The 13,856-nt window shown below is 48.6% G+C and overlaps 1 protein-coding gene across 9 annotated transcripts in view; it reads right to left on the reverse strand.

Moving 5' to 3' along the window:
• Nucleotides 1–13,798, reverse strand: part of LOC121923012 (zinc finger protein OZF-like) — a 16,059-nt gene extending 2,261 nt beyond the window's left edge. Inside the window, exons 1-4 of one of the 9 annotated variants that reach the window (XM_042453083.1) lie at nucleotides 13,705–13,798; nucleotides 10,711–10,841; nucleotides 8,441–8,552; nucleotides 7,172–7,292 (exon numbers count right to left, since the gene is read on the reverse strand). In XM_042453083.1, the coding sequence (XP_042309017.1) occupies nucleotides 7,172–7,292; nucleotides 8,441–8,476 (157 nt within the window). In that variant the 5' untranslated portion in view covers nucleotides 8,477–8,552; nucleotides 10,711–10,841; nucleotides 13,705–13,798. Of the gene's footprint in view, nucleotides 1–7,171; nucleotides 7,293–8,296; nucleotides 10,291–10,710; nucleotides 11,300–13,704 lie in introns of those variants that run through there. The other 8 variants (XM_042453084.1, XM_042453091.1, XM_042453087.1 and 5 more) reach the window with 8 other exon arrangements.
• Between the last annotated feature and the right edge of the window lie 58 nt (nucleotides 13,799–13,856).

Here is a 13,856-nt window from a genome sequence, read left to right on the forward strand (position 1 = left end):
ATTAAAATGATGAAAGCGGGGGGACCTGCGACGGGCTAGAGCACCGCTGGCGGAAACACCTACGCTTAGCCGACAAGGCTCTCCTAGACCGCCTGTTGGAGGACTATGGAGAGGCATCGAGCACTAGAAACTCATCTATGGTGCTCGGTCGCGTCGCGTCGCGCGAGTTGCGTCCAGCAGAGTGTTTCAGGGTGGTCAGGGAGCTAACTCAGCTCCCTCCTGCCCCGAACCAGATCCTTGAACCTTCTAAGGCCTGCTGTGACCAAATTAACAACTTCTTTGCGGATAAAAACCTCTCGGATAAGTGAAGGTCTTAACGCCAGCATTAGAGCAGAACCTAGGGGTAGAGGCATCCAGAGCCCGTGGACTCTATTAACTGGACTACAGTTTGAGTTGTGGGAGTACCGATGATGTGGAAAAGATCCTTGGAAGTGTTTGGAAGACAACCTGCTCTCTCGATCCTGTCCATCATGGCTAGCGGCTCAGGGGGACCGGCTGTACTCGTTGTTACCACGGATTATAAATACATCTGAGGGATGGGCAATTTCCATCCAGCTTAAATTGGCCACTGTAAAACGGTGCTAAAAAAGCCCTCCCTCGACCCTCGATGCCTAATAATTATCGGCCAGTATCGCTATTGCCATTTTTGGGGAAGGTGATCGAAGAGGCGGTTGCAATCCAACTTCAATCGATCTTGGAAGAACGGACAATCTGGACCCATTTCAAACCGGCTTTCGGGCGGGCTACCGGGGTGTGAGACGGCCATGGTCGCCTTGGTTGATGATCTCCGTCTGGGCATCAACAGGGAAGCGTGTCCCTGTTGGTGCTCTTGGACATCTCAGCGGCTTCGATACCATAGACCATGGTATCCTTCTGGAGCGCTGGCAGAGGTAGGGGACAATCGGGGGCACTGCGCTCCAGTGGTTCGCTCCTACCTCTCTGGGGTTCCACAGATGGTGCAGCTGGGAGACGGTGTGCTCGATAAGAGGGCCCTCACCAACTGGGGTCCCTCAAGGAGCCATTCTGTCTCCCATGCTATTTAAACATTACATGAAACTGCTGGGAGAGAATCATCCGGGAGACATGGGGCGCGGGGGGTTATCAGTACGCTGATGACACCCAAATAGTCTTCTCTATGTCTCCGACTGATGCAGTGACGAGGATGGCGCTCTCCTCTCGTGGCCTGTCTGGAGTCAATGGGCTGGATGAGGAAAAAACCGACTCAGTCTGAATCCAGAAGAAAACGGAGGGGTTACTTGTGATGGTTCCCCTGGTCCCGAAATGGCGGTGGTTCACCGTCCCTGAAGGGAATCACGCTTCCTGTGAAGGACTCCGTGGCATCGCAGCTGGGGGTGCCTTCTTGATTCATCGCTTCACCTTACAGCTCAGGTGAAGCGACGGTCAAGAGCACCTGTTATCAGCTTCGGCTTATTCGCCAGCTGTGCCCATACCTGGCCCAGAGAGACCTTGAAACGGTCGGTACATGCCTCTGGTAACTCTCGATTGGATTTCTGCAATGCGCTCTACATGCGGCAACCCTTATACCAATACCCGGAAGCTACAGATGGTACAGAAATGGCAGCCAGACTGGTCACTGGTACTTCCAGGGCCAGCCATATTACCCACCTATACTTAAAGATCTGCATTGGCGTGTCCACCCCGCTTCCGGGCACAGTACAAGGTGTTGGTGATAACCCTATAAAGCCCTATATGGCTTGGGCCCAGGATACCTGAAGGACCGCCATCCTCCAACACATTCCGCCCCGCCACCCTCAGGACTTCGGGCCGCAACTACTGAGGGTCCCAGGGGTAGGACTAACCTCCACAAACGAGGAGGTCATATTCCATTGTCGCCCCGGCCCTCTGGAATACGGCTGCCCATAGAGCTCCGCTCGGCCACTCCCTGATCCAGTTTAAGAAGGAGCTAAAAACCTTACCACGCCCCCGAGCGCGTCACCCCCCCACCCCCCCCCAGCCCCCCCCCCCACCAGCCGCTTTGTCCGCTCTTACCCCCCCCCCCCGTTTCACCTGCCGTCGCCGTGGTTCCCGTTGTCTCCCCCCGACGCACCGTGGTGACCCCGCCGTGCTGCCCCCGGCTGTTTTAATTTGTTTTTCTACTGGATGATGTCTTTCGTTATTGTTTTGGTGTTTTGATTGTTTGTATATGTTGTTCACCGGCCCTGACCGATGGAAGGGCGATATACAAATAAAATTTTTTTATTTTATTTTGTATTATTAATTATTTGAATGACTATCACTGGATCTGAGAATGAAGAGCTGCCTGGGGCTGCTCTCTCTCGTGCTCTCTCTCTCTATCTAATACTATTTTATATAACGCAATAAATAGGACAGAGTGGCAAAACGGGCCTGGAGACCTTATGTCGCGGGGGTGGGATTTGGACCCCTCGATTTTGGTGGAGGGGCAAGGGTCCAGACAGGGATGGGCAACTGTGGGGCTGGTATGGGGGGACCACACTGACCCCGGGGGGGGGGGCTCAAAAGGATGTATCACCTGATATTGATCGCCTATGCATCACCTGAAAACACATGTGTTTCTCAACATCCCTTGGGGAGAAGGAGGGGAAGTTTTTACCTTGTCATTTCGCGGCCAGGGGAGCCTTTTTCCCCAAGAGCCGGTGGCGGCTGTCCCGGACCTAGCGAAGGCTGAAAGAGGGCCCAAATACTTGGAACAACGTGGCTCTGGGATGTGTGGGGTCATGGGGGGGGGGACATGGTTCCTACCTCCAAGATCCTAGGTTTGCCAGTTTAGGTGAAGGAGCCCTCACCTGGGGCCAGCCTGCAGTCCTAACCTACAAATTCAAATTGCCACAGGATGTTGTCATAACCAATTAAAATGGAATCACAGAACTAGCCACATAGTATGAGAAGAACTCTCAGTCTCCCATGGAGTCATAGATTCAAGTTCCTACTCAGGGAGGAGACCCCTTCTCACCTAGTATCTATCATCACCTCCTCGTACACCGATTTTTGGTTCAATCCAATAGGTTCCTTCCTCCTCGTGTGAAACAACAGGCCACATCCTCAAAGGTCACCTGCAACAGAAAACAGCCCCCATCCAGAGAGTGACTTCTCAGGATGGGGGAGGCAAACACACACCGGTGCATCCCGACTTGTTATGTAACTGTTCAGACATAGAGAGAGAAAACGATACAGCTCGGTCCTTACCTTACACCTGGGGGATCCGTTCCAGACCCCCCGCACCAAGGCAAAAAGTGCACATGCTTGCACCCCATTGCAATAATGGGGCCCTGCTCACGGCATGCCATTTCTTCCCTTTTGCTGCGCAGCTTCAGCATAAACTGAAGGCCGCATATAGTGCGTCTGCCTATGGAGAGAGCCCACTGTCTGCCGAAATACTTCTCTGTCTCTTTTCCTTAACTCACGGGGTGAAGCAAGGTTACGAGTAACAAATTATTTCAAGATTGTTATTCGTACTCTTGTCTCATCTAATACCTTACCAAACCAGCCTTCCTAAGACTAGATTTCTCATGTGGAAAGCGGCTTTACCTTAGCATGTGGCGACTGCCCCCATAGGTCTTCTCAATCTGCCCTTACTCAAGCAGTATAGTCAAGGGACCCTCAATTATAAGCCAGGGGGCACCAATGGCCGATTTCCAGCCTGTACTGTCAGGTCTTTAAGTGCATGAGGCAAAGGGAACCAAATACAGGGTTTCTTCTCATCCTTGCCCACCAATAAGATGGGGAACAACCACATTAACATCATTAGCAATTGCTGTTTTTCATATGGTTCAGGTGCCTCCCTCCAACAACATGGTGAACCAACACTGCCTTAAAAGGGCCGCCAGGATTCAATTTATGGCAGGGGGTGATCGAAGAGCCTTCCGAGGCGGGTCATCCTTCTGCCCTAGCGCATCAACCTTGGGATTTGCAGAGCCCTCCCCAGTGGTTCCATTGTAAAGAAGGGAAGAGGGAGGGGGGAACGTTCACTTGTTCCAAGGGCCTTGACTGCCTGGGTGGAAGGGGATGGCAGGAAAGACTGATCACACTAGGTCACTGCAGAATGGAGGATGGCCATCTGGCCACTCATCACCTCAGATTGACTCACCAGGCATGGTTCCATTCATGGGAGGGCAGACGGTTGACAACACTCAGGGAGCGGGATCCCTCTGCCCTTGTTATCAAACATTTGGGACCCTCTTTTGGAGAACCCTCCCAATGGCCTCAACTGCAGCGGAGGAGAGGAGGCGGAGGAGATGAAGGTTAACCTGTCCACAGACATCTTTGACACTTTCTTCCATGCGAAGAAGGCATTCAGTGGCGGACTCTCCTTCTCTCTGTTTGGGAGGCCCAGGCAGTCCAATCTGGACCTCTGACCCACGCGCGAAAGTACAAAGGACGACAGCTGCGTTCACATGTACACCACATGTAGGTCGGCTTCCCTGGGACCCAGCAGAAAGACACCAAAGCTTGACGCTTCCCTAGACACCAAAATAACAAACCCACGGCTCTCGTACTCAGACACATCATGAAATGACATGGACTCATGGTCAGATGATCGGATTTAAAGCAGAAGGCAGCAAAGGAAAGGGGACGAACGCACACCTGCACTGGACATGAAGTCCAAGAGTGTCAGGCTGCAAGACCTGTTCGAACCTATCATCACAAGGTCTCTTGCAGGTATCTCATTCACAGGAATTACCTCTTGGCTGAATCCAATCTAACAGCACCGAGACACCAACAAAAAGACTTCTGTACAGTTCCTTCTCTTATTCATCAGAAACACCCCTCCAAAACACCTCTCTCGCTGGGCTATCCGTTTAGCCCCTAACGTAACGGTGGGGAATGCTGCAGCCCCAACCAGGTGTTGGGCAGGACTACAACTCCCCGCACCACCTCCCTATTAGTTATGTTGTCTACGGGGATGATGGGGAGGAGGAGTTCTCCACATCTGGAGAGACACAGGGAACCCACTAGAGGAGAAACAGAGGCAGAGCCCCTCCTCCAGGTTTTGGACCGGCCCAGCCGGCGGCAAGGAGGGTGGGAAAAACCACTAGGGCGGTTTTCATTCCTGCAACAAGATCCATGGTCTCCTTCCAAGAGCCATGCTGTCTTCCTCACGGACTCCCCTGGGAAGGAGCTGGGCACCAAGTGGCCTATTATTCATCTAGTCAACATCGTTTTCCCTGGAACTCCTCTTTCAAGGGCTGCCAGGGAGGGGCTTCAGATTAAGGTGGCAGGCCAAGACGGACAGCGAGCAGAGCGAAATGGCCTGCCTTCAGCCCCTCTTGTCTGCCGAACGAATTAAACTACCACCGCAGCACGTTTCCAAGCGGGGAATGTCAGCATGGGAGAGTGCGGGGACGGCTAGAAGCCCATGTGCTCTGTCCCCTTTCCAGGAAAGAGCACGAGGCGGAGGAGACACAGGTCAGGGGGCCAAGAATGGACGACCGATACAGCAGGAACGAGAGAGAGACAGCCCAACGCTTGTTACGTGGGGAGAGAGAGCAAGAAACATTCTGGAGGGTTGGAGTGTCTGATGGAAGGAGGGAGCTTGGATGCCAGAGGTTATGATGTGCGGGGCAGAATAAAGGAAGCCCCCCTCCACCCCCCTCTGCTCCCCGCCCAGAGGGTCCTCTCCAGTCCTCATGGGGGGGACTGTGCCGAAGGCTGACTTTCCTGGTTAAAAGCCGGTGGCCTAGCAGGACAGCTTGCCCTTGCTTTTTTGTAGGTGGGGCCTGCTGGAGAAGACGAGTGGGAAAAGAAACCTGACAAGAGTTTCCACCCTCCCCCCACTAGACTCGCCCTGCGTTAACACCTCCTTTAGGCACCCGCATGTACCAATCCCGCCGGAGTTTTTTCGTAACCCGAAAAAACTTTCGTAACCCGAAACATTAAATCCCTATGGGATTTTTTCGTATCCCGAAAAATTCGTAACCTGGGTATTTCGTATCCCGAGGTACCACTGTACTTAAAGATCTGCATTGGCTGTCCACCCGCTTCCGGGCACAGTACAAGGTGTTGGTGATAACCTATAAAGCCCTATATGGCTTGGGCCCAGGATACCTGAAGGACCGCCTCTCTCCACACATTCCGCCCCGCACCCTCAGGACTTCTGGGCAGCAACTACTGAGGGTCCCAGGGGCTAGACTAACCTCCACAACGAGGAGGTCATATTCCATTGTTGCCCCGGCCCTCTGGAATACGCTGCCCATAGAGCTCTGCTCGGCCACCTCCCTGATCCAGTTTAAGGAGCAGCTAAAAACCTTCTTATTTCAATCTGCATTCCCCGAATGAAGTTCCAGTTGGTCTTCCCCCCCAACGACAATGGTGACCAGCTGATGGTGTTTTAATTTTGTTTTTAATATGGATGTATTGTATTTTTATTTATTATGGTGTTTTTGTATTGTTATTGTTAATATGTTGTTCACCGCCCTGATCGATGGAAGGGCGATATACAAATAAAATTTTTATTATTATTATTTATTTATTATTAATTATTTTGAATGATATCACTGGATCTGAGAATGAAGAGCTGCCTGGGAGGCTCTCTCTCTCTCTCTCTCTCTCTCTCTATATATATATATATATATATAAGCAATTAAATAGGAAAGAGTGAGCAAAAGGGCCTGAGAACTTTATGTCTGAGGTGGGATTTGGACCCTGATTTTGGTGAGGGCAAGGGTCCAGACAGGGATGGGCAACTGTTGGGGATTAGGGGGGGACACACTGGACCCCTGGGGGGGGCTCAAAAGGATTGTATCACCTGATATTGTATCGCTATTGCATCACCTGAAAAAAATGTTGTTTCTCAACATCCCTTGGGAGAAGTGAGGGAAGTTTTTACATTGTCATTTTAGCGCCAGGGGAGGCCTTTTTCCCAAGAGAAGGTTGGAGGCTGTCCAGGACCTAGAAAGGCTGAAAGAGGGCCCAAATACTTGGAAAAAGTGCTCTGGGATGTGTTGAGGGTCATGGGGGGGGGGGACATGGTTCCTACCTCCAAGATCCTAGGTTTGCCAGTTTAGGGAAGGAGACTCCTCAACTGGAGAGCTCTAATGCCTCACTAACCTACAAATTCCAAAATTGCACAGGATGTTGTCATAACAATTAAAATGGAATCACAGAACTATGACACATAGTATGAAAGAACTCTCAGTCTCCATAGGAAGAGTAATAGATTCAAGTTCCTTACTCAGGGAAGACACATTCTCATAGTTATCTATCATCACCTCCTCGTACAAAGATTTTTGGTTCATATCCAATAGGTTCCATTCCTCCTCTGTGAAATAAACAGCCACATCCTCAAAGGTCACCTGAAACAGAAAACAGCCCCCATCCAGAGAGTGACTTATCAGGATTGGAGGAAAACACACAGTGCATCCCGAATGTTATGTAACTGTTTCAGAATAGAGAGAGAAAAAGATACAGTCGGTCCTTACCTTACATGGGGGATCCGTTCCAGACCCCCCGCACAAGGCAAAAAGTGCACATGCTTGAACCCCATTGCATATAATGGGGCCCATGCTCACGGCATGCCATTCTTCCTTTTGCTGCGCAGCTTCAGCATAAACTGAAAGCCGCATATAGTGCGTCTGCATATGGAGAGAGCACACTGTATGCCTAAATACTTCTCTGTCTCTTTTCATTAACTCACTGGGTGAAGACAAGGTTACAGTAACAAATTATTTCAAGATTTGTTATTCTAATCTTGTCTTCATCTAATACCTTACAACCAGCCTTCCTAATGAACTAGATTTCTCATGTGAAAAGAGATTTTACTTAGCATGTGGGAACTTGCCCACATAGGTCTTCTCAATCTGCATTACTAAGCAGTATAAGTCAAGGACACTCAATTATAAGTCAAGGACACTCAATTGGCAGATTTCCAGCCTGTACTGTCAGGTCTTTAAGTGCATGAGGCAAAGAACAAAATAAGGATTTCTTCTCATCCTTGCCACAAATTAAAGATGAGAACAACAAATTAAATCATTAGCAATTGCTGTTTTTTATAATGGTTCAGGTGCCTCCCTCCAACAAAATGGTGAACCAACACTGCCTTAAAAGCCCAGGATTCAATTTATGGCAGGGTGATCTGAAGAGCATTCTAGGTAGGGTCATCCTTCTGCCCTAGGCATCAACCATTTGGGATTTGCAGATCCCTCCCAGTGGTTCCATTGTAAAGAAGGAAGGAGGGAACGTTCACTTGTTCCAAGGGCCTTGACTGACTGGGGAATGGGATGGCAGGAAAGACTGATCAACTAGGTCACTGCAGAATGGAGGATGGCATCTGGCCACTCATTACCTCAGATTGACTCACCAAGGATTCAATTCATGGGAGGCAGAGTTGAACAACAATCAGGGAGAGGGAATCCCTCTGCCCTTGTTATCAAACATTTGGGACCCTCTTTTGGAGAACCCTCCCAATGGCTCAACTGCAAAGGCGGAGGAGATGAAGGTTAACCTGTTCCAAAGACATCTTTCGTACACTTTCTTCCATGGAGAAGGAATTCAGTGGAGACTCTCCTTTCTCTCTGTTTGGAGACCAGGAAGATCAATTCTGGACCTCTGACCACCTGCAGAAAGTACAAAGGAAGCTGTTTCACATGTACACACATTTATGTCATGTTCCATGGACCACCAGAAAGACAACAAAGCTTGAACTTTCCCTAGAATACAAAATAACTAAACCAAGGCTCTCATACTTCAGACACATCATGAAATGACATGACTCATGGTCAGATGATCGATAAAGCAGAAGGCAGCAAAGAAAGGGGAAGAATACACTGCACTGAATGAAGTCAAAATGTCAGTCTGCAAGACCTGTTCGAACCTATTCATAACAAGGTCTCTTGCAGGTATCTCATTCACAGAATTACTCTTGGCTGAATCCAATCTAACAGCACAGAGCAACAACAAAAAGACTTTCTGTACAGTTCCTTTCTTATTCATCAGAAACACCCCTCCAAAACACCTCTCTAGCTGGGATTATCCAGTTTAGCCCTAACGTAACGGTGGGAATGCTGCAGCCCACCAGGTGTTGGCAGACTACAACTCCCAGCACACCTCACTTATTAGTTATGTTGTCTAAGGGGATGATGGGAGGAGGAGTTCATCAACATCTGGAGAGACACAGGATACCCACTAGAGAAGAAACAGAGGCAGAGCCCTTCCTCCAGGTTTTGGAGGCAGCCTGGGGCAAGGAGGGTGGGAAAAACACTAGGGCTGGTTTTCATTTACTGCAAAAGATCCATAGGTCTCCTTCCAAGAGCCATGACTGTCTTTCAAGACTCCCCTGGGAAGGAGCTGGGCACCAAGTGGCTATTTATTCATCTAGTCAACATAGTTTTACCTGGAATCCTCTTTCAAGGGCTGCCAGGGATTCAGATTTAAGGTTGGCAGAATAAAGAGAAAGAGAGAAGAGAGAAATGGCTGCCTTCAGCCCCTCTTTGTCTGCCAAGAATTAAATACACAGCAAGCACAGTTTCCAAGAGGAAATGTCAGCATTGGAGAGTGGGGGGAGGATAGAAGCCATGTGCTCTGTCCCCATTTCCAGAAAGAGAAGATAAGGCAGGAGAAAAAGGTCAGGGGGCAAGAATGAATGACGATACAGCAGAAAGAGAGAGACAGTCCCAACTGGCTTGTTAAGTGGGGAAGAGAAGCAAGAAACATTTCTGGAGGGTTGGAGTGTCTGATGGAAGGAGGGAGCTTGGATGCAGAGGTTATGATGTGAGGGGCAGAATAAAGGAAGCCCCCCTCCACCACCTCTGCTCTCCAGCCCAGAGGGTCTCTCCAGTCCTCATGGGGACTGTGCAGAAGGATGACTTTCCTGGTAAAGCAGGGTGGCCTAGCAGGAAAAGCTGCCCTTGCTTTTTTGTAGGCTGGGGACTGCTGGAGAATGAAGAGTGGGAAAAGAAACCTGAAAAGAGTTTGCCATGACTTGCTGTTAAGAACCTCTTAATAAGATACACAATCTTTTCACAGCATCAGCCTTTTCCCCCCATACAAAGACAAAACAAAACAAGTAATTCATAACAGGCTGTTCAAGTGGTAAAGACTGGCGTTGGCAGTTTATGTTGGGATGAGATCCGATCACTAGTCCCAATATCTGACAACCTAGCAGTTCAAAAGCAAGCAAATGCAAGTAGATGAATAGAGACCACTTTGGGAGGAAGGCAAACAGCATTCTGTACAATCATGCTGGCCACATGATCACAGAGTAGTCTCTGACAACGCTGGCTTTTCGGAGATGAGCATCGCCCGCTACGGTCAGACAAGACTGGACAACTTTGTCAATGGGGAATACCTCTATCTTTACCTTTAAAGGTAAAGGTAGTCCCTTGACATGAATGTCTAGTCGTAACTGACTGTAGGGGCGGTGCTCATCTCTGTTTCTAAGCTGAAAAGCCAGCGTTGCCTGAGGACTGCTCTGGGGGTCATGAGGCCAGCAGGGCTGTACCTTCTTCCACTGAGAAGTGGCACCTATTTATTGGCTTGCATTTGCATGCCTTCAAACTGCTAGGCTGGCAGAAGCTAGGACTAGTCCTAGGAGCTCACCCCATCAAGCAGCATCAGGGCCTTGAACTGCCAACCTTCCAATCTTTTGATCATCAGACTTGGCATCTACTACTGCATCCTTTACTTCAATGAAATTAAACAAAAATACACTTTATAAAATATATGCTTTATCATAAGTATAAAATTCAAAGAACAAGTCCTTGAGATGAATCTTACAGTTCTTCTCACAGTCTTGGTGTATTTTATGGTACTCTTGAAAGACATCTGTAACACTGAATAACAGTACAGTACACCGAAATATCAGTTCTTTTCTCCTCAGAAGCCCTGAAGTCTCTGCTGGCAGCCTTCTGAGGAAAAACAGTTTTCCAAGCATGTAGATATATAAGATCATTAAATATTATTATATGGTTTGTGTGTTGGCCTGGGAGATCAGCATTTGAATCTTGGCTTGGCCATGGAAACCCACTGAGTGACCTTGGAGAAGTCACACTCTCTCAGCCTCTAAGGTTGGTAATGGCAAAATGCCTCTGAAGCAAGTTGCGAAGTAAGCCTTGTGAGAAGGCAAATGTCTTAAGGTTGCCATGTCACAAATGAACTGAAGGATCAAAACCATAACATAATACTATTTAAGAATTAATAAATTTAAAAGAACTTTGTAAGAGAATCTTGTCTGGTCCAATACAGACTGCAGAAACTATCCAATTTGAGACTGCTTTAACAGCCCTGGCTCATTGCCCTGGCTCATCCTGGGAATTATAGTTTGTTCTGGCACCAAAGCTCTGTGACAGAGAAGGCTAAATATCTGACAAAACTACAGTTTCCAGAATTTCCTAGCACTGAAACAGGCAGTTAAAGTGGTCCAAAGATGGATTATTTCTGCAGTGTGTTTTGGACCCCTGCTTTAAACTTCATAGAATCATAGAATCATAGAGTTGGAAGAGACCGCAAGGGCCATCCAGTCCAACCCCCTGCCATGCAGGAAATCCAGATCAAAGCATCCCCGAAAGATGGCCATCCAGCCTCCGTTTGAAGACCTCCAAGGAGGGAGACTCCACTACACTTTGATGGAGTGTTGTTCCACTGTCGAACAGCCCTTACTCTCAGGAAGTTCTCCTAATGTTGAGGTGGAATCTCTTTTCCTGCAGCTTGCATCCATTGCTCCGGGTCCTAGTCTCTGGAGCAGCAGGAAAACAAGCTTGCTCCCTCCTCAATGTGACATCCTTTCAAATATTAAAAAGGGCTATCATATCACATCTTAACCTCTTTTTCCAGGCTAAACATCCCCAGCTCCCTGAGTCGTTCCTCTAGGGCAAGGTTTCCAGACCTTTTACCATTTTAGTCGCCCTCCTTTGGACACGCTCCAGTTTCTCAATGTCCTTTTTTGAATTGTGGCGCCCAGAACGGGACAATATTCCAGGTGGAGCCTGACCAGAGCAGAATATAGTGCACTATTATTCCCTTGATCTAGACACTATACTTCTATTGATGCAGCCTAAAATCGCATTGGCCTGTTAGCTGCCGCCATCACACTGTTGACTCATGTTCAAACTTGTGGTCTACTTGACTCCTAGATCCCTTTCACATGTTGTTCCTTACGCCAGGTGTCCCCATCCTATATCTGTTGCTTCATTTTTTCGCCCTAAGTGCAGTACCTTACATTTCTCCCTGTTGAAGTTTATTCTGTTTTGCTGTGGCCCAGCTTTCTAATTGATTCAGGTCATTTTGAATGTTGATCCTTGTCCTCTGGAGTATTAGCTATTCCCTCCTAATTTGTGTCATCTGCAAATTTGATAAGTATTCCCCCAATTTTTTTTCTCTAACATGAGTAACATCTTGTTTCCTCTCACCTATCCATGTCTTCCATATGAAGGTGTTCCGTCAGACCTCCTTATCTATGGATTCTTTATCCAGGATTCAAAGCTCCATAACTTCCTGAAAGTATGCATATATATATTCCAGAAATCAAACCTTGATTTTGCCATTTTATATAAGGGACACCATTTTACTATGTCATTGTATGTAATGGGACTGGTACATCCACATATTTTGGTATCTACAGGAGTTCTGGTAGCAAACTTGAGAGGATACCAAAGGCAACAGTATTTAGTGGTTCTTGCAATATTTAAAAGCAGCTGAGTCTGTTGTTCCTCAAGAGCATCCCTCAAGACCTTCTGATAGGCCTGGTGCTGGACTCTCCAGAGGGAAAGCATGTACAGAGTGCTCTAACTGAGGGGGGGGGCGGCAACTGAGATGCCTTCTGTAGGGATCTCCCAGGGAAAGGGTTTCATAGGATATGTCAGTCACACCCAACTCTGAATAATGGCTTAAGTAACATTGTGAGTGAGAACAAGTTGCTCCCTCCTCAATGTGAGACCCCTTTAAGTACGTAAACAGGGTTACCATCCCTGTTCCAAGTTAAACATACCCAGCTCCTTAAGTCTTTCCTCATAAGGCATGGTTTCCAGGCCCTCCTTAGGGGTGAGGTGAAGAGAGAATTAAGCCTGGCAATTTTTGATGTTCCTGCATGACAGACTGGGGTTGGCCTGGAGGGCCTCTACGATTTATGATGATTCTAAGCCTCCCTTTCCCTTCTCCCCCAAAAGCCTCCCAGCTACAAAGAGAGTGAACAGCCCCATCTGCTTTCACAGCCCCAAAGACCTTAAGAAAGGGGAAAAGTGGAGGGGGCTCCTGGAGCCATGCAGGAAGTCTCCATCAAAGCATCCCCAAGAGATGGCCATCCAGCCTCTGCTTGAAGACCTCCAAGGAAGGAGACTCCATTACACTCCGAGGAAGGAGTGTGTTCCACTGTCAAAACAGTCCTTACTGTCAGGAGGTTCCTCCTGATGTTGAGCTGGAATCTCTTTTCCTGCAGCTTGCATCCATTGCTCCATTGGGTCCTGGTCTCTGGAGCAGCAGAAAACAAGCTCGCTCCCTCCTCCATATGCCAGCCAGCCCTTCCAATATGAATCCATTAATTAAGCCTTGCAAATAGTTACGAAGCATTGTGAGTCCCTACATGGCAGAATGGGCTTGGGCTGGATGGCCCTTGGGGTCTCTTACAGCCCTACGAACCAGGCTTTAGGGCCTCTGGGGGGGGAGCTTTTGGGGAAGGGAAAACCCAGGGCTCCCCCCTCCCTCCCTTTGGGAAGAAATCTGTTTAAATAAACAGATAGAGCCCTGTCTCTCTCCTCCTCCTCCTCCGGCCTTTACCTGAGAGCTGCTGCTTCCTCCTCCTCCTCCTCCGAGGAAAGAAGCCCCGCCCCCTCTCCGCCTAAAACCAGTGAGAGCAGACTCCTAGAGAGGTCAATGTGTATCTGGGAAGGAGGAGAAGATGGCGGCTCCCCTCTATGACCTCACTTCCG

This window comes from Sceloporus undulatus, chromosome 2, assembly GCF_019175285.1.
Source record: "Sceloporus undulatus isolate JIND9_A2432 ecotype Alabama chromosome 2, SceUnd_v1.1, whole genome shotgun sequence".
In the NCBI taxonomy this organism is placed as follows: Eukaryota; Metazoa; Chordata; class Lepidosauria; order Squamata; family Phrynosomatidae; genus Sceloporus; species Sceloporus undulatus.